Here is a 27,053-nt window from a genome sequence, read left to right on the forward strand (position 1 = left end):
TGAGATTTCGATCAATGGTAACTCCAAGAATTTTCAGATTTTGTGAGACGGGTAGAGAACAGTATGGTGTGGTTATGGTAGAGTAGTTGTTTGTGTTGTGTTGTGTTGTGAAGTGAGTACAAGACATTGTGTTTTTTCTGCATTGAGCTTTAGCTGGAATGCGTCTGCCCAGGAGTGCATGATTTGGAGGCTCTGGTTGATCTCGTTGGTGATTTCTTTTAGATCATGTTTGAATTTCTTTTAGATCATGTTTGAATGGGATGTATATTGTGACATCGTCAGCATATATGTAGGAGTTAAGGTTTTGATTGGCTAGAAGCTTCGCTAAAAGTATCATCATTAGGTTGAAGAGAGTTGGTGAAAGGGGGGATCCTTGGGGAACTCCACATTCAGGAATCCATGGGGGTGATAAGGTCGCGTTCGTTGTTACTTGGTATGATCTTGTGGTCAGGAATCCTTTGAACCATTTGAGAACTACACCTCCTACTCCGAAGTATTCTAGTATATGTAATAATATTCCATGATTAACCATATCGAAGGCACTGGACATGTCGAATATTTCTATTTCAAGCTTTACCAATTACCTTGTCAGACGAATCCTTAACATCCTAAGCAAGCATTTTGTTTTATTTGGAAGAGAAAACCTCCCAAAGTACCTGGAATGTCCTATACCTACATAAGAGCAAAGGTTGCCTGAATGTATCTAATTTTAAGTCCTACTACCAGGCAGCCCAATGAATGGAAAAAAGAATGAGGTGGGAGGCAGTGGGTACACATAAAGCAGGCTCAAGTGGGGGACACTCCTTTTGGAGTGTTTATATGGTTGCAGGAAGAACAGAAATCAGTTTCTGCAATGAAAAATCCCTATATTAAAATTACTCTTAATGTATGGGAGGGAAGGGGGGGTGAGGGAATGGGACTTGATATACACTTTTCTGTGGTTACATTCAAAGCAGTTTACATATTATATGCAGACATTTTGTACTTGAGGCAATGGAGGGTTGACTTGCCCAGAGTCACAAGGACCTGCAGTGGGAATCAAACCCAGTTCACCAGGATCAAAGCCCACTGCACTAACCAGTAGGCAGCTAGTACAAAAGACGCAATTCTCTGGGTTTGAACCAATATGCTACAACTCAGCATTTGAGCCACGGTTACAATCAAAGACCTCTTTAGGCAGAAGGATTAAGGAATTGGCTAGGACTGGGCAGCTGGTTGACTCTGAAGATCTTCAGAAGCAGTATGATCTTAGGAAGCAGTATGGTTTCTGACATATTGAGTTTTATTATTATGTTCAGGCTTGATATTTCATCTTAAGCCAGGGCAACAGGGAAGAGCTTGGGAGGACCTACTTCAATTAACTGTGTAGGGCATTCTCAACCACAAGGTGCACAATCTCTCCAAGTGTATAGTATGCTCACTATAGGGGTTGGTGAGGTTTCTACCTAGGTTAGGAACTGGAAAAGGGAATGTAAAGAGGACTGGGTTTGGGTGTATAATGGTCTCACCAAACTGAATGTGTCCACCTTACTGCTTGAAAACGGATAAAGGATTATTTATATAAAACTTATGTGACCTCAGAAAAACTGATACTTACTTTGTTTTTGTTTTGTTTTTTTTAAATGTCAATAAGCCTTTAATATTCGATTCATCAACCATTGTTCGTGGCACAGGAAAAAGAACTCGACACGGCTGCGTTTCAGCAAACAATTTCTGTGTCGGGAGTCATGCAATTCTTTTTTTTTTTTTTATTTTATTTTATTTTTATAAACACAGTGCATCAATGTGTGCTCGCAGGCACTTTAAACTTACAGATTACAATTTTACTTAAAGACACAGAAATCGCAAGCTGAACCTTCCATATCAATTAAACAATGTTTACCCGCCGGGTCCACGATACTTACTTTGACACTCAAAGCATTGCATACAGGGATCCCTTCTCACTTACAATCCTCAATTACTCCACAAGCCCCTCCAAGACCAGCAAGACCAGAATGAGAGAAGGAGGGAAGGAGTAATTCTAGGAAGAGCAGGGGAAACAGGGAATGAGAGAAGAGAGAGACTGCAAGGGATAAGAAAGGCATAGAACACGAAGTAGAAAAGGAAAATAATGACAGATTGGTTAGGCTAAAGAGAAGAAAGACAGGCCAGTCTGTGCAAGGAGGAAAAAGGTAGAAGGGCTGGAAAGGAAACTCAGGAGGCTTAGGGAGAGATGGATGGGCATGCTAGACTGGTAGAAAGAGAAAGCACAGAGATAAGCCGGACCATGGAGAAGTGCAAAATAGCCAGGCCGGGAGAAACAAATACATCGATAAGCAGACAAAGGTGGAAGAAATGACAAAAAAGGAAGCTGTATAAATGAGATGACAAGAAGAAAAGTTTCAAGAGCAGGAAAGAAATAGAGAAGACTACAAAACAAAAAAGAGTTAGGAAAAGCTTAGGATTAATCAACAAAAGCAGAGGTGAAAAAATATAAAGGATGGAAAATGGAGCAACGAAAGATAAGGTACAGTGATGACTTATCACTTGTTGTACCATCTAACTTTTTTAACTTCCCAGCCTCCTCTGGTAGAAGCAAAACTAGGGACAAAGTACAGTAGGGATAGGCAGAAGATGCTAGGAGGAAGAATAGAGAAAGCAAGGCATGCAGGGAATAATTAGAGAAGACTCACAGAAGATGAATCATGAAGAATAGGCAAAGGTATAAAGTTTCAGGTCAGGATGATGTAGTATCTAGACAGCAGTATGCATGATGAAGAGGACAGATGTGGATAAAATACTGAAAGCTTATCTTGCAGTACTATTAGGAACAAGCTAAAGATACTGAAGTTAGAACATAACAGGCTGGTAAGACTTGACCTAGAAATGTACTATTTCACAAATTTCATTGCTTAGACTGAAAAATGTTTTTGTAATATAATAATTATCCTGTGTAAAGGTGCCCTATCCAGCAACTTTGCTGCTTGAACCATGATCTCTCTTTTTTCAAACAGAATGTAATTTGAGACATCTGTGCCATGACACTGATTACAACACATATACTTATTAATAAGGTATAAAAGGTTCAGAGCAGAATTTGTATTATGCAAATGTAACATATTTTAGGTAAACACTTGAGATGAATATCTAACATACCTGTAGAACTTGGCAGGCAAGCAAGAAATTATGAACCACTCGAGCTTTCAATAATTGTCTGATGTTAAACATCTGTTGGCGATGACTAGCTCGAATCAAGACTTCTAAAGCAGCTAGTAGAGTTTCCCAGATCCCAGGCTGCAAATAATAAGGAAAACAAAAATGAGAAGACTATTATATATTTAGGATTAAGCCTTCATCTTGTGTTTGAAAAATGAGGAGTCTTGGCTTTTTCTGGGTTAAGTGATTGAGATGAAGAGTGGCAAAGAGGTTTAGATAAATTTTTGCTATGCATTGGAGTATGAAGTGTATTAATGAATAAATAAAAAAGAAAGAATAATACATGCATATTCAGAGTACAGATTTTGAAAGTGCCTCTCTTAATCTTAACGTCGGGACTCTACTGCTCCCTAACCATGAGCCATCAGATCCTGCTCAACACTGATATCTCGCTCTTGCAATTGTGCAGGATTAGTAAATATAATCAAACTCCTAAAATCGAAGAAAACATTACCTAGGAAATTTCAAAAAGAAATTAATCTCTCATTTTCAAGGTTTTTTCATTCATAGATCGTCATGATCTTTTTTTATTTATATTTTATTCTGATGCAGGCAGACAAATGCCAAAACATGGCCATGTCAGGTTTTATGTATTGCATTTGAAAAAGCTGTAGATTTTGTTATTATGAAAATTACATGGGTTATCTTTTATTTTTCAGGTTTTACTTTCTCTGCTTGTTCATTAAAACTTTGCCTCTCAGCATTTTGCCTTAATTTGATTTCAAATAACAATAAAACTCTAATACCTGTGCTTTGGACCATATTTTCCAATCCAGCAACAAAACTTCAAGCAGTTTAACATCTTGGATTATAGCAGGAGAATCTACATCAAGCTTAAACTGTCCATTCTCAATGGTAAGAATCTGATCACCACAGCAACCTTCAAGAAGGGTCTTAAAAACAAAAAAAATATCTAGAATTACTTCAAACTAGCAAGCTGATATTTTTACAGTTTTATATTAAATCACTGGGAATAAGATACTTTAATGTATTTGAACAGCATTCAAACTTTTCATATTTTTATAACGCTGGCACTGTACATAACACTACACAGGCTATAAACAATTATATAAGCAAAGGAATCATAGAGCTGCAAAATAGTCAGAGATCCCGAGCTTAAAATCTAAGAGGCCCTTTTACTAAGCTGCAATAAGCGCTACCGCACACTTACCGCAGCTGAAAATGGCCTGCCATGGGACATGCTCAAGTGTCCTATGGTAAAAGTCAAATTGCTGCACGCTAATATGCATGCTCTGAATTTTTTATTTTTTTAGAGGGGGAGTGTCAGGGGGTAGAGAGTGAGCATTCCTGTGCTAACTGGTTAGAACAGGTTTAGCACATGAGCCCTTACCACCTACAAAAGATTTTTAAACTTTAAATACCATGTCTCTGATCTAATAATAAAGACAGGAAGAGAATTCTAATATTTTTCTGCCTGAAATGCAAAGATTGCATTATGATACTTTTTGTATTTTAAAGGATATGAAAGGATTAGACTATATTTAGGGCACAAAAAATAAATTGTTTGTCATATCAGATACTTTGGTGCTTCTCCATGTAGAATCCTAAACACAAAAGTACAGATTTTAAAGAAACAACGTGCTTCTACAGGGCACTGTTAGCACACGGCAATTAATACAAAATAGGGAAAAACTGCCACTTTACTGCTGCTGCTTAAAGCCACTTTTCACCGCAGTTTAGTAAAGGACCCCTAAATTAGCCTTGGAATACTGCTAGATTGATTGGAAGGAGTGTGCAGGCAGCTTCTTTAGGCATTTTCCTTTGGTTCAAGGCCTTCTTATGGTCCATTATTAACTTATTTATTTGTTGCATTTGTATCCCACATTTTCCCACCTATTGGCAGGCTGAAATTACACAGTGGTTGTGCAGGTCCTCACTGCCTTTTTTTCACAGAGCCCAATGATTGTTTTTTTCTTCAAACAGTATTTTTCCAGTAAAGTCCAGTTTTGGAGAGTTTTTCAGTTTGGCTATTTTCCCCCTTATAGTTTCAATTATGGTTTTTTGTTTTTAATCAGTGCATTGAATGGCATTGGTTGGCCTTATTTTTCTGGTATGATTTCTCTTTGCCATGCTATCCATGTGTGCTGTATCTGGATTATAGGAACATTACGTCTGGTTGCACTACCTGCCAGAAGATAGTTCCTAGTTTTTGTTAGTTTGCTTGGTTTTCTCTTTCTTTTCTTTTTTTTTTTTTTAACAGAAAATGAGGGCAGAGAAGCTTTTCTGTTCAGATCAGTCTGCTCCATTAGTATTACATATTTAGAGGTATACGGTATTTCCATTTCTAGATTTTCCATATTTCTATGCAATCATAGTAACATAGTAACTATATGTTACTATGTTACTATGATTGCATAGAAATATGGAAAATGACAGCAAAGACCAGAGGCCTGTTTGGACCATCCATCTGCATTCCCTTCCTTTTCCTTAGAGATCCTCCACTGCTTTCTTGAATTTAGATACAGTCCTTGTCTCCAACTTCTCTGCTGAGGCCATTCCATGCATTCACCACACTTTCTGAAGATATAAATTTGTGTGCACTAAATGCATGTATGCAAACATTGGATCGAATATACATGTCTATCACAATTCTACCTCCACTCTGTTCAAATCCAAGCTACCGGGAACACCTATGTGGAGATCATGCAAAAGGTACACATTTTCCATGAAAGTATTTTTTTAAGCCACACATTTTATAAAAGCCCTTTACTGCATGTAAAACAGGTCTTGTCTGTAGAAAAATTCTAGAAAATTATCCCATAAATGTACACACACAGGCACACATTTACATCCTTCTTCATATCATTGCAGGTGTACATTTTATAAAAGCACATAGGCTTCTATGCAACCTATTAAATTGTGTGGCCATTTATTCATATAAATAGCATGTACATGGAAACTGTGTCTCTGCTTTTATGCAATCTGCATTTAAGTATTTGAAGGGATACACTGCAGAGTTGCAATGTATATATGTGTATTTTAGAAAATATGCAAGTACATGCTCAGAGTAGAGAATGACATGGGGATGGGGTCCCATGGTAACTGAGGGGACAGGGACAAAACCCAGAGCCCACAGGGATGGGGCGGGGACAAAGCCCGCGGGGAAAGGGCAGGAACGGGACAGAGCCCGTGAGGACAGGGACAAACTTTGTCCCCATGTCATTTTTTACTTTGAAGCCTGTTAATGAACTGGGCTGTTTATATTTGAGTGATGCAAACGATGATATTTTGATTTTTTTTGGAAAAACAAGCAAACATGCTGGCCACAACTAGCAAAATCTGCATGGGGAATCCTGCACATCTAAGAAGGCATTTTCTATTGCAGGAAGGAATGTGGAAGACAGGAGAACTAGGCTGACTCCTGAGATTGCTGATGACTTATTCATCCACAGATTAAAAAATCATAACAGTGCTTCATATGGCATATTTCTCCCCCATTAGGGCATACAGAGCGGGTTGTATTTTGTACCCGTGGATTAGGATTCCTTGGGGAAGTAGAAGTCAGCTATTGTTGGAGTTGGCAGGGTAAAGGGTGGTGGGAGGGGTTTGTTATAGTTGCTCATTGTTGTTATTGTTTTCTATTTGTGATTTATAAACAACATTTTTACAGCATATTGTTCCTGTTTATACTTTAATATAAAATCATAGTGTTCGAGGCCTCTGCAGGTAAGGACAGAGCCGATGGGGATGGGGACGGGGCAGGGACAAAGACAGAACCTGCAGGGATGGGGTGGAGACAGAGTCAGCATGGGTTCAGCGGAGGGAAGTCTTGCCTCACCAATCTGCTTCATTTCTTTGAAGACATGAATAAACATGTGGATAAAGTTGAGCCGGTTGATGTAGTGTATCTAGATTTTCAGAAAGCTTTTAAAGTTCCTCATGAGAAACTCCTGAAAAACTTAAAGAGTCATGGGATAGGAGGAATGGTTCTGGTGTGGATTAGGAATCGGTTATTGGACAGAAAACAGAAGGAACAGTTAAATGGTCATTTCTCTCAAAGGAGAAGGGTGAATAGTGGTGCCGTAGGGATCGGTACTGGGACCGGTGCTATTTAACATATTTATAAATGATATGGAAATTAGAATGACGAGTGAGGTGATTAAATTTGCAGATGGCACAAAACTATTCAAGGTTGTTAAAACAAATATTACTGGCAGACTGGGCATCCAAATGGCAGATGAAATTTAATGTGGACAAATGCAAGGTGATTCACATTGGAAGGAATAATCCAAATCATAGTTACCTGATGCTAGGGTCCACCTTGGGGGTCAGCACTCAAGAAAAAGATTTAGGTGTTGTCGTAGAATATATGCTGATATCTTCTGTACGGCGGCAGCCAAAAAATCAAACAGGATGCTAGGAATTATTAGGAAAGGGTTGGTGAATAGGACCAAAAAACCTATAATGCCTCTGTATTGCTCCATGGTGCGACCGCACCTTGAGTATTGCATTCAGTTCTGTCGCCATATCTCAAAAAAATATAGTGGAATTAGAAAAGGTTCAAACAGCAGCAACCAAAATGATAAAGGGGATGGAACTGCTCTCATATGATGAAAGGCTAAAGAGGTTAGGACTCTTCAGCTTAGAAAAGAGAAGGATGAGGGGAGAAATGATTGAGATCTACAAAATCCTGAGTGGTGTGGAATGAGAAGTAAATCGATTTTTTATATGTTCCAAAAGTACAGAGACTAGGGTACACTCAAGGAAGTTGCATGGAAACACTTTTAAAACAAATAGGAGGAAATATTTTTTCACTGAACAAATAGTTAAGCTCTGGAACTCTTTGCCGGAGGAAGCGGTAACAGCGGTTAGCATATCTGGGTTTAAAAAAAGGTTTGGACAAGTTCCTGGAGGAAAAGGCTATAGTCTGCTATTGAGATAGTCATGATTTGTAGCATGGAATGTTGCCACAATTTGGGTTTCTGTCAGGTACTTGTGACCTGGCTTGGCCACTGTTGGAAACAGGATACTGGGCTAGATGAACCATTGGTCTGACCCAGTATGGCTACTCTCATGTTCTTATGCAACCCACGGGGATGGGGCGAGGACATGTCTTCGTGTCATTCTCTAGTTTGGAGCACACACATACATTTACATCATCTTTGAAGCAAGTGTAAATATGTGTGTAGGCATCTGTGCACTACTGGAGCTACACTGTTGTGGACTTCCCACATAGGTGTCCTGTTACAAAATCAGACTCAAAACAGAAACTTTTTTGAAAAGGTTTTAAGGTGCCCTGTTAAAAAATTAGTTCCTATGTAGGCAACCAGTTTTTATTTGGACAAAGCAATTTTATAAGACTTTGAACACTCAGGACTGCTTTATTCTGATATGTTTTATGCTCTAGATATATGCTGGTCATTATTCAGCCAGAGGCAGTCAGCATTTTCTTTTAACTTCTGACAGTTGTCAGCTAAATTAACCCCAAATATTCAATGCTGGACCACTGGCACTGAATATCTACAGCTATCTGGCCATGCTCTAGCCACCAGCTCTTATATGCATCATGGCCAGTATTCAACCAAGACCTGCATAAGGGGATATCAGCCTCCCCCATTCCAATCTCCACCACTAACAAAATTTGGGCTCCCAACCATAGAAGCCCCTCCCCCTATATCCAAGTAGGCCCCCTTCTGGGCCAGAGGGCAATCTGGGAAGGAGCAAACTAGAGGGCAACCGAAACCAAATCATGGCTTAAATTTGCTATTCAGTTTCTGTCAGAACTGAAGCCAAAACAGTCGACTCGCCCCCTCCTCCAAAGAAAGCCCATCCTGCTGGGCCAGCTTCCCCCGGCAGAAAACCCGCCCCAAAGCAGCTCACCAATTCCATCCTCTTCCCACATGTAAGCCCTTCCCTGGCCCTCTTTTGGGCAGGAGCAATCCCAAGTCAATCCTGCCCCCAGCCAGCTCCAAAGTCAAAATGGCTGCCATGAGAGCCATCATGGACAGAAGTGACTGGGGTTAGCTCCTGTCCTAAAGAGGCCATTAGATTACCATGGTTTCAAAGGTAAGACCGGGGAGGGCCTAAGTGTGGGGGCAGGACAGAGTTAGTGGGTGGCCCACAGAGGGCAGGTTCTCTGCTGGATTGAGGCTGGCCAGGCAGGATGGACTTTCTGCAGATGAGGGGGGCCAACAGTTTGGAGAGAGGACGGTGCAGAGTGGTCATGGGGGCAAGGATGGGAGTTATGGTTTCAGCCAAAACCAAATCTGTACTCTGGGCCAGTTTCGTTGCCAAAACTGAAACCAAAATTCGATAGGCCTCTACAGCAAACCCCAATCGCTCCTGCTTCTGACAGCTGTGACAGAAATATGGCAGCTATGATCTCTAGAGGTATTCTTGTGGTACTACCGCTATGGGCTGACCTCAGCGGTAGTACTGTGAGGCTACCACTAGAGGTCATGGCTGTCATTTTTCTGCCAGAGCCCTCAAGTGTAGGAGCAAGTGGATTTCACTCTGCCCAGATTGCCCACTGGGGGGGGGGGGGGGGGGGGGAAATGCAGGTCAAAGCAGGCCAAGGGTCTGCTCTAACAAATGGAATCATTGTGTGATTAACTCATTCTGCTTGTCTACAAAATATATTTTTTAAACGTAAGATTTCTAGGCTCATGTACATACTGGTACCTAAATATCTAGCATACATAAATATACAAATTATATTATCTATGGAGCTACAAATATTTCTATCTTATACAGATCTGAACATGGTTAACCTTCCTCGTCCTATGAAATGTACCACTTTTTATTATTATTAACATTAACAACTCGCTCCTTTTTGGAAGAAGACAAAAGTGGTTCTGTAGTGTATTCATCCCACTCAGAAAGTTTAAATCATGGCATCTGCCTTTGGCTTATACAATTTAAGACTAATATACATCAAACCCCACCAAAGAATTGGAAGCATTATACCTTTAACATGTGGAAGCCAATAATACACTTTGGTTTGATTAACACCTGATTAATCATTGAATAACCACCACAGTTTTCAATCTCTTGGATTCTCTGATGATTGTATTTTGTTAAAGACAGTATAACTTTCAGTGCTGAAGCCTGAGTCTCTTCACAGCTACTGATATCCACAATCTGAAATAATATTAGTTATAACAAAATATTACAAACACAGCAAAAAGCATTATTTGCATATTCTATATATTGAAAAGACTTACAAAATATTTTATGATGTTCTCTAAAATAAGATAACAACTTTTCTTTTTCAAAATGTAAAAATGTGATCCCAGAAAAAAAAAAGTGATGACCATTTTCTTTAAAGTGGTCATATTTAAATTTAAATAAAACTAGTCAATTTAGTCTGCAACTGAGTGATACATCTTTAAAGACAGTTTTCCAACAGATTGTACAAGTAAAATCTGTATACAACAATAAATAACTGGGCTGATATTCAGCAGGAGTTATGCATTTGCCAATGGTTGTAGATTTAAAAAAAATAATTATATGGATATCATCAAGCCATTAAATCACTATTATTTATTTATTTCTAAGACTTTCTATACTGCTCTGACAAGCAGAGCGGTGTACAGACTAAAAAAAAAAAAAGGAAAGAAACTCCATTAAATTATAGGAAAGCAATACAGTCATATCAGAAGTTAAAGAAGAAATAATTCAATATAACATCACATTGAGAATATGTAGAGAAAAGGATAGGCAGGAGAGTAAACAGCAGAGGTGAACGGAATAGCCAGTGCTTAAGTCAGCTAGTCTGCCCGAAGGTCTGCTGAAAGAGCCAGGTTTTTAAGTCTGCTTTAAAACTCAAGTGAGGTATTACTTCATAGGGTGATGGGTAAACTATTCCAAGTGTATGAGGAAAGAAAGAAGAGTAACCTATGATCATTAATTGAACGGAGAGATCTTGTGGGACAGTAGGGGATGGTAAGGCAGGGGAGAGAGGGATACAAATTCGAAGAGCCTTGAAGGTAAGTAGAGCAACTTTATTGGTGATCCATTGCTCAACAGGAAGCCAGTGATATTTTTTGAACAGCAGTAAAGTATGATCTGAACGGTGAATCTTGCATAATAACCTAATAACCGTGTTTTGTAGTGTTTGCAATTTATGCAGAGCCGAGTGAGGGACGTCAGCATAAATAATGCTGCAATAATCAAGTCATGATGTAAAGAAAGCAAGAATTAGTGCATGAAAGTTTGAAGTATCAAGAAGGTGTCAGATAGTACTGAGTTGACGAAAAAAACAAACCAGAAAACAAATTTGTGTTAGATGTGAAATGTGTGGTAGGAAAGAGAGAGAAAGAGAAGTCCAGGATGATTCCTAAGTAGCAGAAAGAAGGTTGTACCAAAAGAAGTAATAGGGAACAGTGGTGGTAAAGGTGCACCCTTGAACCAACATGCTACTGTTTTATGGGCATTTGGTACTAACTGGTGTTCCTTGAGCCAGCTCGCAACTGCCTTAAGGCAAGCATGGAGTGGAGCCAGAGAAGAGGAAGACGGGGAAGTTGGGTATAGCAGAAGTATGTCATCTGCATAGAAGTGTACTGAAATGCCAAAGGACTGAATAAGAGCAGCAAGCGGGCTCAAAAAGAGGTTGAATAGAAGAGGGGAGAGAATGGAGCCTTGGGGAACCCTCCCCCCACCCCCGAGAACCCTGAACTCAAACATTATTAACTAACATAACATGAAAAGAGTGGTGTGATAAAAAAGAAGTGAACCAAGATACCTAAAGAAGACAAGTGGGCAAGCAGGAGGGAATGACTGACCATCTCGAAAGCTGCAGAAAGATCAAGAGAAACAGCTAAGACAGTGTTGTATTGATCAAAATGGGAGTGAAGTTCACTGATAAGTGCTGTTATAACAATTTCAGTGCTATGATGAGGTCGAAATCCTGACTGATAGGGATGGAGAGCTAGTATTTTTTCTGAAAAGGACATGTTGATTAAACATGATTTTCTCTAATGCTTTAGACATAAAGCAAATTGGAGACAGGGCGATAGTTACCAGGTATAGATGGATCAAGAGTGGGGTTTTATTTTTTTATCTGGTTGGTTTTAATTGGGTTTTTTTTGTTTGTTTGTTTTAAGAGTAGGCTGAACAATAGCGCGTTTCCAAAGATCAGGGATCTGTCCTAATGATAAGCTTTGAAAGATCATAGATAACAACATTGGTAGCAGATGCAGCTCTTGCATCTTTAGCCAGGAAGAAGGAAAAGGGTCACTTAGACAATATGTAATCTCCATGGATGAAAGTTTTTTTGTAGGGGCCATGTTTACTAAAGCTTAGCACATGCTAAGTGCTGTGCAGCCCATTTTATTCCTATGGGCACACTAAGCTTTCGTAAGCATGGCCCTAAACGGCCAGATAGCATCCATATAATTAGGAGCCACATTAGGGGAGGGTGGAAGGCAGCACCAGAATTTATCCAATTAGCGGTGATATCTAGCTACTAAATAGATAAGTTATCCTCTTACTTTAGACCTTATGAACTAAACAGATAAAGACAGCATGGTCACCGCTAATACCTATATTTAGCACCACCATCTATACATGCATAGGATCCACTGTGCGGTCACTACCTAAACAGATAATGATGTGAAAAAGAATTTACCGCATCCCTGATTTCACCTAATATTACATACTACGAATTAACTTCCGCAAAGCCTTGAAGACTTACCTCTTTAACAAAGCCTACCACGAAAACCCTTAACTAGCTATAATACAACACCTATCCGACTATAATATAACACCTTTACAACTTTACTCATAATATACTTTCCTACTAATGCTTGAACAAATCCTTTTGCCTTCTTTAACTTCTTGTACAACCACCTGCTGAATATCAAGCCAAATATATCTAAAAAAATATTTTTTAAAAATAAAAATGAATAAAAACTTGTATTATGAAAAAAAACTGGGATTTTTATACTGCTTTTATACAAAAGCACATCTACAGCTCTGTATATGAATATCAGACTTTGAAGATGCCTGCTTAATGAAACAGCACAGTCTGCCTATCCTCAAGTGATTAGGGATAATTTTAAAACAATTTTGTAATCCAGAAGAGAACCATGTGCACACAAAAGGAAAAAGAACATTCATTCAGTATGATCTACAAATCTTAAAAACAGGAAAAAAAGAAGTAATTTTTATTTTTTAAAATATTAGTTTCTTACTCTAGCAAACAGAAACACAAATGCTCCAGTGCCACCTATCTCATGCAATATGTCCTGTAGATTTTTGTGTTCCATAAGCTGGAGTGTTTTCAGACATAATGGATCCAGTACATTACTCTGCACATCCTTTGAACTGAAAGGTCTCTGAGCAGGAACAGTTTTCACTTGACCTTTCAGTCTAATAACTGGCTCATAGATGATATACTGAGCAGGATAATTTGTGGTATACACAACAGCAAGACTTTCCTAGAACATAAACAAATATGATTTGTCAAAGAAGCTCAAATTTTACACTCACTTTAGATTTTAAATAGCGTACTTACTACATTATCTTATTTTGTTAGTGAAAGAAAAAAACAATTTTATATTTCTTTTATTTTTGCAGCCTGCCTTGCACCCTGCCAATAAAAGCTATGCTGCAAACCGTATAAAATGTTTCCCATCCAGAGGGCTTCTCTTATAGCCTTCCTATCCATTTACCCTCATTCCTCTTCTGAATCGTACGCAATCCTAGACACATGCCCAGACATTCCAGTCCACCAGTGCTGAAGCAACTGAGGATCATTCTGCCCCATTTGGACTCTGAAAACTGGGTAACTTTATTGGCGGGGAGGAATTTTCTATTGCATTTATAATTCAGGTTGTGAAACCTAACAGTTCACACAAACAGCTTACAAAAACTTTAAAACATATATTTCATAAAATACATTTCACTATGCAATATAAAACAAATATAAATCAATACAGAAGCAAAATAATTTAAAATACAATCAATCTAAACAAGGTCCAATACAAGGGTATTAGGTGCCCAAGGTGAGCCTTCAGCCTTGAATCCACTTTCAATTAACTTTTATACTCCTAGCAACCTCCCCCCCCCCCTCCACCAAAATATATATATCTATTTTCCATTTCATCCCAGATTGTTGGGTCTGATAAATTAAATAAACTTTACAGGAACTGTAGTATAAGTTGTTATAACAATTGGTAGATTAACACAAAAGGCTTAAGTGCTGTAGGAATGTAGATAGTGCTGCTGAAAATCCATAGCCTGGGATGTACATTTGAAGGGTAATTCCATAAGGAGCCGGCTAGTTAGAGGCAGCTTTACCTTATGTCAAAAGCCAGTATTCTAGTCATTTATACAAGTATGTGAATAAATATACATGGTAATAAACATTTTCCAATATATGATATTCTATATGCATGCATCAAGATACAATGGTGAATATTTTGCAGGCGGATGCTCACGTGGGTGGAATTTGCCTTCTCCCCCCCCCCCCCCCCAACAAGATTTTGATAATTAAATTCAAGAATCATGATCATCCCAATATCATCATTCCCAGAACAATCTTCTAAAACACGAATCTGGACATCATGCTTTTAAATATTAAAGTTTTATAAATACATACATAAGGAGAGTGGTTTCCAAAAGTCATTTAGAAGGGCAAATGGGCTATTTCAAAACTGCCCATTCTTCCAGAACCTATTGTTCTGCTTCAAGAGCAGTTGTTCTTTGTTGCCCCCCCCCCCCCCCCCCACCCACTGTCCCAGTTTGCCTAATGGTTGGGCCAGCCTTGATCTAAACAGCTAATAAAAACCAAAACTCCAGTTTGACACTAAGCACTTATTCACCAATCCTCACTAGAGAGGGTGGAGGTAACTTTAAAAGCCTAGGGAGTAGCCTACAGCTTTTAGTGTGTGATGCTGGAAAACAGCATGCACTAAAACGTTTTAGAGAGATATTTACTAAAGTGCGTTAAACAGTCAATGGATGTTTTAATACACAGGATTCATTAGCGTGGGTCTGTGCTAACAGCTAGCACACACTAAAAACAGCAGCACATTAAAAATCATGTGCTAACTGCTTAAGGCTTTGTGAGGTGGAACTGGGTAGGGTATGGGTGAAGAATGGGAGTGGGCAGCACTGAAAGTGCAAAATACGTAACTGTACACTATCACAGCTGCCAACACCATGGGTGAAATTAATGCCACCTCAAGAGGTGGAGTTAAATACTTCCACGCTGGCAGGCAGGTTGCATAGCTGCCGCCAAACTAAAGAATATATAGTCTTCTCAAATCAGCCCTGTCCCCACCCATGACAAGCTCAATCAAAGTCCCAACCCTCTCCCATCCAAATATCATAAGATCATAACCCCCCCCCCCCCCAACTCCTCTGTCCCCAGCACCAGTGCTTACCAGGCTATCCCTGGTGATATAATAGATGAAGATTTATATTAGTATGTGTGTGTCTGTATACATATATAGGCTATTTTAGACAATGAATCTGGCATATGTGAAGATATGCGTTATTACAGTGGGATTTTATTTTAATTCTTTGATATAATAGCTGGGGCAAGAGTAATCCTCCTCTGCTCTTGCTCTGTTACCACTTAGATTCAAATTGGTGGTTATGACCCCCAATTGCAGTCTTGTGATAATGTGGAAACAGAATTCTCATAGCAGTGATCTTTTGCCTATAGTGGGGAATGCATTTTTTTTTTTACAGGGTATGGAAAATCCTGTGTTTGCTTGCTCGGCACAGAGTGGGGTGGTTTGCATGAGAATTTGTTTAAATTACATAGCACACGTTTGTCTTTTGCGAATCTGCAGCAAGGAATCCCAGTGGGCCCAGGGGATCAATATGCATTAGCTCAATTTACACATTGGTTAGTTCTATGGACAGATCAGGGTCCACTTTTCATTGTAGGGCCAAATTACAAAATTATTTGGGAGGCAAAGGCTGAAGGGACGCCATTAAACTCCCAGGTTCATCAAAAGTTTAATAAACAGCCCCCCCCCCTGCCCCCAACTTTAGCCATATCTTGGAGAGATGGTGAATTCAAGAAAGCATGGGGACAAGCACATGGGATCTCTTAGGGACAGGAAGAAATAGTGGAAGGAATGGATGGGCAGACTGGATGGGCCATGTGGCCTTTATCTGCTGTCATGTTTCTATGTTTCTAGAAGTGGAAATTTGGTTTGTACTGAATTTCATTTCAAGTCACCTAGAGTTTGAAATGGGAAACAGGGGGGAGGGGGATTGGGGGATCTTATGGAAACAGGATGTTAGGTTGGTTGAGGGGTATACACAGAACGTAGCACATATGAGTTTGTCTTGTTGGGTAGACTGGATGGTCCATGCAGGTCTTTCTCTGCTGTCATCTACTATGTTAGTAAAAGCATTTCATGTGGGATTATAAGAGCCAAAACCCTGCATGGGTACTTGAGATCTTTAGCACTGATATTAAGACGGGAGTGTGGGATCTAAATGGACATAAAGAGAATATAGTTTCTCTCTAAGCATTAAGGGAAGGGGGCAGGTTGGGTGGAGAGGGAAGGGGGGAGAATTAAAAGCGGTGGAGGACCAAAAGCTTTTATAAAGTTATGTCATATTATGATTGCAAACTTCATGTTATAACTTTTATAATCATTTTCTGATGGTTTGTTCACTTGCTGTTAATAAAGAAATTTAATACTAATAAGATATGCTTCTTTGATTTCTGGGTTAGTGCCTACAGCCTTTAAGCAGGCCACCATATTTCCTGTACTAAAGGAGTCAAATCCTGCAGACCAGTATAACAGTTATAGGCCAGTATAACAGTTACCTACCTGTAGCAAGTGTTCTCTGAGACAACAGGACATAAATCCTCACACATGGGTGATGTTATCTGACAGAAGCCTGCATAAGAACTTTCTCCAGCCCCAAAGACAGAGCTTTTGAGTTAGCTCCACTGTGCCTCTTCCCATCTGTTGCTGCCATGGGGGACCTTTGGCTACTAAGACACAAAGTTCTTCAGCCTTCTCCTAGGGAATGTCAGCAAACTCCACTGAACTGTGCACAATATCCCACATGCTCATGAAGAACTGATAAGATGTTATTTGCATGTGAAACACTGCTTCATCTGATGATCGACGGTGCCGTTTGGCACAATTAAGATTGATATTTATAACACTGTACTTTCCCTGATTCTCATATTTGTTGCATTGTGTTTGTCAAGGCTCCTGATGAAGGTACACCAGCTGAAACAAGGCCATGTCTAGTCTTTCGACAATACGCTTGCAGTGTTTTGGAAGCATTAAAGACTTTTTTACATCATCCTGCTTTGGCTTCCTCATCTTTTGTTTCCTCACTCCTTGTTGACTGGTTTAGGATGCTATGTGGGACACAAACATAGCATTCTGAAAACCAAGATTCCAATGTCCAAGCTTCCCTCCCAGGGGCACCAAGGAGCGAGTCTTGAAGCTTTTGGCTCTTTTCAGAGTGGATTCAACCACCATGGAAGGGTGAAAAAGCTGCTGTTTCTCCAATCTGTGAGCATCTGCACTCTGTACCTTCTTGTTAATAGCATAAATGGGGAAGAAGTCTCCCACATTCTCACCTCAACATCCATCAGAATTCTGTGAATTGACACTACCACAGCCTTCAGGGGTGGGTTGAGGAATGCTTCTCTGGGCTCCTCTTTCACCTCTAACTTAAATAGGATGGCTTGTGCCATCTCCTTCACAAAAACAATGAATGAAAGCTTGTCAGTTAAGGACTTTTCTCAAAAGAGAAGTGAGAAATGATATGAAAGGAGACCTGGTGACCCCTTCCTCATCCAAGAAAACCAGAGTCCCAGGAGCACTCTGAGTCAGACTCATAAAAATGCTCTATAGGTGACGCCCAAGTCTCCATCTACCTTGCACTACTCATCACAGAAAGGGTTCCTGACATGCTGGCAAAGCTTCACCCGCAGATGTGGTAGAAATCAACACTGCTGTGGCTAAAAAGACTCCAAGCTGCCTTCAGGTCTCAGTGTTGAGATATCCGGAAGCTGTCTTAAAGCTTTTTTGATTTTTTTGCTGGAAAAATCCTCCGTTCCTGGGCCACTGTGGACGCACACCCATCAGTGAGAACGAGCAGCCTGCTTGTCCTCGGAGAACTTTCTTTTCATAATAAACAACCTGTACATAGACTTGGTATTTCAGTTTCTTTATTCCTAGTGGAGAGCAGGAGCTCAGGCCCAGGTGCAGAAGGTGTATTTATTTCCTCTAGCACAGCCATTACCTCATTATTCCCCTCAGAAGCTACAACAGCCCCTGATGAACAGAGGTTCTTAAATGGCTAATAAAAGAACAAAGTTAAATGCCCTCAGACGATCAGAAGCAAACACGGGCACGAGAAGCCATTAGCACTGGACTAGCGCCAGCATTTGCCCCTGCCCCAGGATCAGTCGACGAGCGTGTGTAACAAGCTCACCAGCTCTGACCACTAATTGCATGCAAAAGAGGGTCTCCCGTACTCCTCCCAGGGGCGCTGCTCCAGCAGCAAACCCTACACCAGCTCAAAGCTGGCATTAGGATTTGCCGACAAGTGGGAGGAATGTGGAAGACCAGCAGACCTCAGCCCTGGTGGTCCAGTGGACCCTAAAAATCCCCCACCCCCAAGCATGTAATCCCTCTGCCAAACACAAGGACTGAAGGTTCAGGGTTGCTAGCATGTTTTAAGATGATGTTTGTTTCACTTATTATTATTGTTAATGTATGCCAATCTTAAAGCTTCATTTCACTACCACCTTCAATACTACATCATGCTTTACTGATATTTGATGGATATATATTCTTTTGGGGGCGACGGGTATTTTCTCTTGAAATCATCTTTCATTTAAAAAAATAGTTACTTACAATTAGTGGTCCAATATCCACATCTTTATTATTCATAACAAGTTCTTTAATCTGTTCACATTGCAGAATATCTTCACTGATATACTTGGAGTAATTAATCCCCATTTTTCCATATTTACAAGGCATTAAAGATATAAAATCTGGCCCATAAGCATATAAGTAAAATGCTTCTTCTGGTCCAATCTTTGCACCTATTTTGAAAAATAAAAACATAACTCATTCTGAAACACAATAAATGAACAGCTGAATATATCATTCACATCAATCTACTCGTTCCTATTTTGTGCATAATGGGTGTGAAATATGTAAACTATTTTAGATAGGTCATATTACAGGAACACATACTTGAAAACTGCAGTGATCTTACTAACTATACGAAATGCTATCTAGTTTGTCACAGTTGAATTATCATGCCCAAGTTCAACTGTCAGATCAAACTATAATTGGTGCTAGGAGCACTGCAAAAAATTGTGCCCAGAACCCAGCAAGGGATAAAACACTGAGCATACCAAAACCTCAGCTCCTACTGGCTACTAAAGCGGTGTCCTTGCTCTAATTTCCAAAGGGAGACAATTTTATGTCCTTCAGTTAGCGAATCATCACTATGACAGCAAATCTAGAGAGAAAACAGCAGAATGCAAACAAGAAATATCTTGCTGCAATGTAATCTTGTAATCCATTCTTGTAGGAGGACGGGCTAAAAAATTCAGTAAGCAAATAAACAAATAAATAAATAAATGGCCATGGAGTCCCAGGATCAATTCTGTTATCATGATAAAGAACATAATGCTATACCCATATTTCTGCAATTTTAAAACATCTACATTGGCCTCCCATTGAGTATAGAATTAAGCTTAAAATTTTGTTGCTGTTTTTTAAAATTTTGAATAACTTGGTCTCTCCAATGATCAAAGCAATTTTAAGGATATAACAACCATCCAGACATTTGTTTGAGTCTAAATCTTTTGATTGAAATCCCTTCATATATGATCAGATTAGAAGAGTACTGCTGTTCTAAATTTAAGGCAGCAGGACCTCAATTATGAATACTTTACCCTTTAACATTAAGAACGATTGAGATCTTGGTGCCTTAAAAAAAAAACTCGAAGTCAATGCTGTTTGAGCAGACATATGGCTTGCATTAACAATGTGAAGCATGACATGACAATGCATTATTTACAGAGATTTTTAGGATATTTTAATTGCAAAATTTAATGTTCAAATTTTAAATTGTAATTTTGGGGTGCATGTTTATATTTATTCTTTACTTGACATACTGCCTTTACATAAGCAAGCTCAAAGTGGTTCATATGGCCTACTCAATATGATTGTTGTGTGGAAAGTGGGGGTTAATTTGTCTTGTTTAGTGCTGTTTTATTGTGCTTTTATATTTTGTTCTGATGGAGTGTGTATGTCTTATTGTAACCATCCGAGAATTATAAGACATGATAGATAAAGTTAACAACTATTCTCAATGGGCTGAATCAGAGATGATGAATGGGCACAAAACATTCATTTATAACACCCAAAGGAAATACTCTTCCTTTTCACTTTCTCAATCAAAGTAACATGCATTACACCTATTTCATTTAATGTTCTCAACTTTGTCTCTTCTCCATTTTTCAGAGGCTGATTTAGACAACACACACACCTTTTTTGTTAATTCTCTTTATGCAAGTTTTTTAATTAAGACCAATTTTGTTGATCCCTATATGTTAATACCTAAAATACATATAACGGTGCAAAAATAAAACAACATATATATACCATTGAACAGTAGTAAATTTCCAAAATGCCATCTTCCAGCTAATCGAAGCAGATCTTCTTGGGTTGATGTGCAGTGGCCAATCATACAGAATGTTTTATTACTGTCAGATGATAAACTTGTTTTCCTTGGAAGCATATAATCCAAACTCACATCAGGTTTTCTAAAAATAAAACAAAAAGGTTTCTACAATTTGGATTACTAAATCATCATACTTTTTCCTTTTTGTTTTCTTTTAAAAGCAAGGTTCAAATTATTCTGCTGTAGCAATGGTCATAATGTAATCATGTCCCAAAATGAGTTAACACCCTACCATCAATCCAAACCCCACCCCACCACCAACACACATATACACCTACACATGCACAAATGACTGGGGTGCCAAACACAATGCAAATTGATGATGTCTGGACACAAATGTAGACGCTTACTCAATATTGGGTTTGCTCAGGACCCACTGCACCCACAGAGTTCCTATTACACACACATTCCCATTTTCATCTCATAGTCTAAACCATATTCTTGGGATTGGAGTAAAAAAAAAAATAAAGCATGACAAAGAACGTGGTCATCGTGTTAGTTTATTGAGATATGTGACAAATGTACTTATTCCAATACAAAAAGTACCTCCTATAATTTGTTTACCGACTTTTACTTCTAAATACTATCAAGCTAATAAGTCAAAGGTCTAAATTACAACATCGATCTTCCAAAATGGGCATGTCAGGTCACAGCAAGTAATTTAGGTTCTCAGCACTCATTTCCAGCACCTAAATATATAGGCAAATAGGAAGCTGAAAATGGGTGCCTAAGATACATCAGTCTCTATGTTACTAATGAAATGGCTTAAGTTACCAACACTTTATCAGTTGTGGGTTTAGGTTAAAGTCCCAAGGTACCAGTAAAATGATTTGGGAGATCTTAATCTATTTGAAATTTGTATCCACCACAAAACTATCTTAATTAATAACAATTTATTTATGATTTCCAGTGACGTCAGGAAGGCACATGACAGCGTGAATCCAGAACTCCAGTGCTGAACTGAGTAATTCCCCTTTGTAAGCAACAAAAAGTCCTTGATTCAGCTTTCAGAAAGCAGCGTGTCTTAGGCAGTGGAGCAATCAGTATGGTGGGAAAAAAAGAAAGCAGAGGACATATAGGTGCCAAGCTGTGCAAGCAAACGAGTGACCATGAAAGGCACTTAGACTTGGGAAAGAGTGCGTCGGAAGATGAAGGTGGAGCCCACAGTTTGTGGAGAAGGACGCATTCACTAAAGGCAATCTGAAAAAGTGGGTAGCCAAAATTAAAACCAAGTTTCAAACAGTGTGGAGGAAGACCAGAGAAACAATGAAGGAGATCCATACAGACAGTGCACAGCTGGTAGGTCGAATGGATGAGGTGGAAAGAAGAGTTGGGGAGCAGAAGGAAATTATGACAGTCATGCAGGAGAGCTAGGATATACAGCAGTGCACCCAGGACCTGCTCAGCCAGGTGCAGGACTTAGAAAACAGATCAAGGGGAATCAAGATGGCCGCAGTGGTGTGAGATGCGTGAGAATCAGTTCTGCCACTTTCTTACCTTTTTTGGAAACTATGCCTGTGTCGTGGGAAACCATCAGTTCAACATGCTCGTTGGGTGGTTTTCCCCCAGTAGCGGCAGGCTGAAATCACAGCATATCAGTGCTGCTTTGGACATACCAGCTGTTCGGGTGGAAGAGAAGAACCTGAACCACGGGGGCGAGGTTTCGCTGAACGCCACAAGACCTGTTACTCCCTTGCCTCCTGGGAAAGACTCGCAGCTGGATCTTGGAGGGCCATGATTGATTTTGGCATCTTCTACAGGAGTGAGTAGGTTGGGCTGTGAGGCCCTTCATGGCATAATGACATCACAGGGTGCGTTTGTAGCCCCAATAGTGGGGAAGAAACTGGAAGGTCAGGCTGCAGCTCTGGAGAAGTTCTTGCCACCACTGATCAAACCAGCAGCAATCACGCTGGACTCGATCTGGCAAGCTGTAGAAGCTCTTTACACTATTTCTTCAAAGATTCTTCCAGCTATCTAACAGAATGTAGGTAGGATTCAGGCTCTGGAGAAAAAGACTTCAGCTTTGGATACAAAGGTGGGAAATATAGAAATTCAAGTTCAACAAATTAAAACTACTCAAGTTACTATATCACGGGACAAGATGGTTCTTTATTGATAGATTGAAAACTTTGAGAATTATGCTAAGTCATTGAACTTGAGATGGCTGAACTTTCCACAATTGCTTACACTTACACCTAAAGAGGCATTTTATAAATTTTTAAAGGATGTCTTTAATTATGAAGAAACAACTTTACCACCTTTGAATAAGATATATTTTGAGGCATATTTTCAAAGCACTTTGGGAGGCTAAGTTCCATAGGTTTCTATGGAACTTTGGGAGGCTAAGTGCTTTGAAAATGAGCCTCTTTGTCTCCTCTCCTGTTAAGAAGCGTAGTAGTTCATTAGAATATGCTCAAGGAGATCCTTCCTCAGATAGTTTAAACTAACATTCTGGAAATATCTACTGAAGAAATCTATCTCAAGCAACTCTTTTAGCATCCTTTGTCTGGACAAGGAAGCTGTTTTATGTCTACATTTTCATTTGAAGGACTGCAAATTTATGGAGGGTAAAATTCTTATTTTTCCAGATGTATCTAAATGGACTCGAGTGAGGTTTAAAAAGTTTTTGACTTTTTGCCAAAAAGTGTTTGACTTAGGCGCAACATTTCAATTACGGTTTCCACGCAAATGTATTATTTCCATGAATAATGTTAAATATGTTTTTTTTAACTCCCTCCCCCCCCACACACACACAACTGCAGTTTTTTCTGGAGGGAAAAGAAGCTGTATAGATTTGATTTCAGGTGCTAATATCATTGTATTCCAGTTATGAGATAAGTGAATAGCCACTATTCCACATAGTCGAAGAGACTTACAATAAAAATCCTCCTTAATGACTTGATTCCATTCTATATCTAAACCAACTAATACTGATCCCTTCTAATTTGATTATGTTAATCACATCACTATTGGTCATTATATCTTACCTTATTTATTTTGTGTTATGTAAATAATTCTACTGACCTATCTACCTAATTTCTTACACAGTAATATGTTAAATTAGACCATACCTCTTACTCTGTTTATGATTATACCTTTTGCAACATAGCGTAAGCCACACTGAGCCTGCAAATAGGTGGGAAAATGTGGGGTACAAATGCAGCAAATAAATAAATAAAACAGTGCTTGATTGTTTTGTTTTTTGTGATTATATACCTAATCTTCTCTTAGATTTCTTCACTTGGTTCCAGAAGTGTTATTCATTGAAGTAAAATCATAATTTTTTCCCTCTGGATTTATATATGTTCTTATGGCTTCCTATGCAAAGATTGTCTTTGTAATAACTACTTAACATCAATAAATAAAATAATAAAAAAAGAAAACAGCTCAAGAAGAAATACAAAGAGCACAGATATTCCTGAAATAGAGGCTTACAGTGACACTGTGCAGGTGGTGCAACAATTAGTTCAGGAAGTAGTGGGTACAACCAGGAAAGCAGAGGAGAGTCTGGTCAGGTGCATAAAGTGGAGATGGCTCACAAAGTGCTGGGGCCCAAGAGGTGAGACTACTCAAAAGATACTGTTGCTTGTCTCCAGAACTTTCAAGATAAAGAACTTTTCCTCAAAAAAAGCAAAAAGTGTTGGAGAACTTGTATGAGACAATCATCAAATTGGAATTTTGAGTGATCTGTCTAATACTACACTACAGAGGCAGAGAGAATTTAAGAAAGTGTTCGGGTTACTCCATAAAAAAAATATCAGATGTTACTGTTTTCCTTTGGATTTTTGGTAACTATTGTGGAAAGGCACTGTGGTTCAGGAACTATGGCAACTTCTGAGGAAAGATATTGTTAAATCTGGGAAGGACTCTATTATAACCTCAGCATTGCAGAAATTGGCTAAATGGCAATTGCATGGAGGGAACAAACAGGAAGACCCAAGGATCATTTGTGGAGAAAGAGTTCCAGCTCTCAGGTCAACAAGGAGATTATGAAAACACTAGTAAAAGAGGCCCGTTTCTGATGCCACACTGAGCCCGCAAAGAGGTGGGAAAATGTGGGATACAAATGCAATAAATAAATAAATAAAATGCCCTCCCCACCTCCCTCCCTCTCCTCCAAGTTGCAGCCCCCCTCCCCTTCGAGTTCCACGCCCCCTCCCCTTCAAGTTTCAGGACAGTCCACCTCCCCCCTTCCCCCTTGAGTTACAGGACCGACCCCCTCCCTCCCTCTCCTCCGAGTTCCAGACCCCCGTGCCTCCCTCCCTCTTCTCTCTCTCCCTTCCGAGTGCAAGCATTACCTGTCCTCCGCCTGGCCCTCGCCTTCCTAAGTGCCTGTTGTAATTTAAAAATTCTTAGCTCGGGGTCCGGCGTCACCAGTGAAGGCGAGCGGCACTTCAGCCTGCCTTCCCATCTGTCTCAGCTCTGCCTCTGGCCCCGCCCTTCCGGAAACAGGAAATGAGGGCGGGACCAGAGGCAGAGCTGAGACAAATGGGAAGGCAGGCTGAAGCGCCGCTCGCCTTCACTGCTGACGCTGGACCCCGAGGGAAGAATTTTTAAATTACAGCCTGCATGCAGGAAGGCAAGGACAGGTCGTGCATGCAATCAGAGGGGAGAGAGTGAGGGAGGGAGGCGCGGGGGTGTGGAACTCTGAGGAGAGGGGTGCATGGAACTCGGAGGGGAGGGGGGCGTCCTGCAGCTCGAAGGGGAGGGGGCGTCCTGCAACTCGGAGGAGAGGGGGGAGGGAGGCTGGAACTTGGAGGAGAGGGAGGCCTGGAACTCGGAGGAAGGACGGGGGGGAGGGAGGGGGCGATTCTCTACTCACCTCCAACGCTCTGTGGCTGGCTGGTACTGGCTTCCCTTCCCTTTCACTGATCCGCCCTCTGATGTCATTGCCAGGGCGGACCAATGGGAAGTGTGTTACGAACCCAGGCATCCAGACGTAGAACGTTGGAGGTGCAAATTATTATACAGGATGATCTGCAGGTTTAAGAGTTTGTCCAGGAGAAAGAATCTACAGGTATCTGTTGTACCTTTTTTTTTTCCTCTCCTTGTTATAAACCATCTTGTCCGTAATCTGCTGTACTGGGTCGCAACTATCAATCGTTCATTCTTTAGGTTTCAATTCACTTATCCTTAACCATTTATTTGTCTGATTTTGATTAACAAATGGCTCCTCAAATAACACTTTGTATTTCCTGCTGTACTTAGGCAGTTCTCACTTCATTTTCCTCATTTGTCGATGTAATTCCTCAAAGAGTGAATGGAAAAAGCAATGCTGCTCACCTGTAGTAGGTGTTTTCAACAGACTGCAGGACTGATCATACAACAATGCCTCCCACCTTCCCGAAGGTTGGATATCTTCTTTATTTAAGAAATGAACTGAGAAATTGCAGACTGCTGTATACAAGAACAGTTATACATGCTCAGAATGTTACATTTAGTCCTGAGTCCTGGGAAGGCTGCTCTATCCTGGCACATGCAAAGATGTCACCCACTTACATGCCTGATAAATCCTGTTGTCTGTAGAAAATGCCTGTTACTGATGAGCAACATTGTTATTCTCTCCTTGTTTAAAATAGCAGCTGCATTTTATCGACAGTGGTTTCACATTTAGCATCTAAGCTGCATAGACACACATATATACTCTTACACACTATAAATACACAAATACACAGTTCACATATAAAGCTTTAGTAGTTGGTTTAGTACATTCGTTTCTCCAGTGGAGTGGGGTGAACTGAGTTATACCTCTAGACTGGTAGAAAAAAAGGTGCGTTTTATTGATGTTACCATGATGCATTTATTGTACTATTGTTATCGTGTACATACTGAACTCTTGTATTAGATTTGCTCTAATTCACTTTGGGTTGAACCTTGTTCAAGGAAAGTAATCTATAAATGTAACTTAACATTTTAGCAGAAAAAATTCTGTTAACTGGTCAACATACATAATGAAGAATATCCTTGAATACACAGTACCTTTCACCAGAGATCCATATCGAGAGATTTCCATGGATGCTCTTCTTTCCTTCTGGTTCTTGAAAATATGTTAATGCTAAATGCTGCCATTTACCAGGAAGAAAAATATTTTCATGGGATTTAGCCTGGGCTAGAACCCCAGCTTTCATTTCATCATTTGGATCTATGCATAATCTAAGGAAACAGAAGTTAAAAGAAAATAGCTGCTTGTTACA

General features: G+C 39.8%; 1 protein-coding gene across 1 annotated transcript in view; it reads right to left on the reverse strand.

Moving 5' to 3' along the window:
- Positions 1-27,053, reverse strand: part of LYST (lysosomal trafficking regulator) — a 347,836-nt gene that overhangs the window by 195,308 nt on the left and 125,475 nt on the right. Inside the window, exons 13-19 of the mRNA XM_030195890.1 lie at positions 26,839-27,012; positions 20,781-20,941; positions 19,014-19,204; positions 13,350-13,595; positions 10,123-10,296; positions 3,942-4,088; positions 3,136-3,273 (exon numbers count right to left, since the gene is read on the reverse strand). Of these exons, the coding sequence (XP_030051750.1) occupies positions 3,136-3,273; positions 3,942-4,088; positions 10,123-10,296; positions 13,350-13,595; positions 19,014-19,204; positions 20,781-20,941; positions 26,839-27,012 (1,231 nt within the window). The remainder of the gene's footprint in view (positions 1-3,135; positions 3,274-3,941; positions 4,089-10,122; positions 10,297-13,349; positions 13,596-19,013; positions 19,205-20,780; positions 20,942-26,838; positions 27,013-27,053) is intronic.

The sequence above is a fragment of the Microcaecilia unicolor genome, chromosome 3 (genome assembly GCF_901765095.1).
Source record: "Microcaecilia unicolor chromosome 3, aMicUni1.1, whole genome shotgun sequence".
NCBI classification, from domain to species: domain Eukaryota; kingdom Metazoa; phylum Chordata; class Amphibia; order Gymnophiona; family Siphonopidae; genus Microcaecilia; species Microcaecilia unicolor.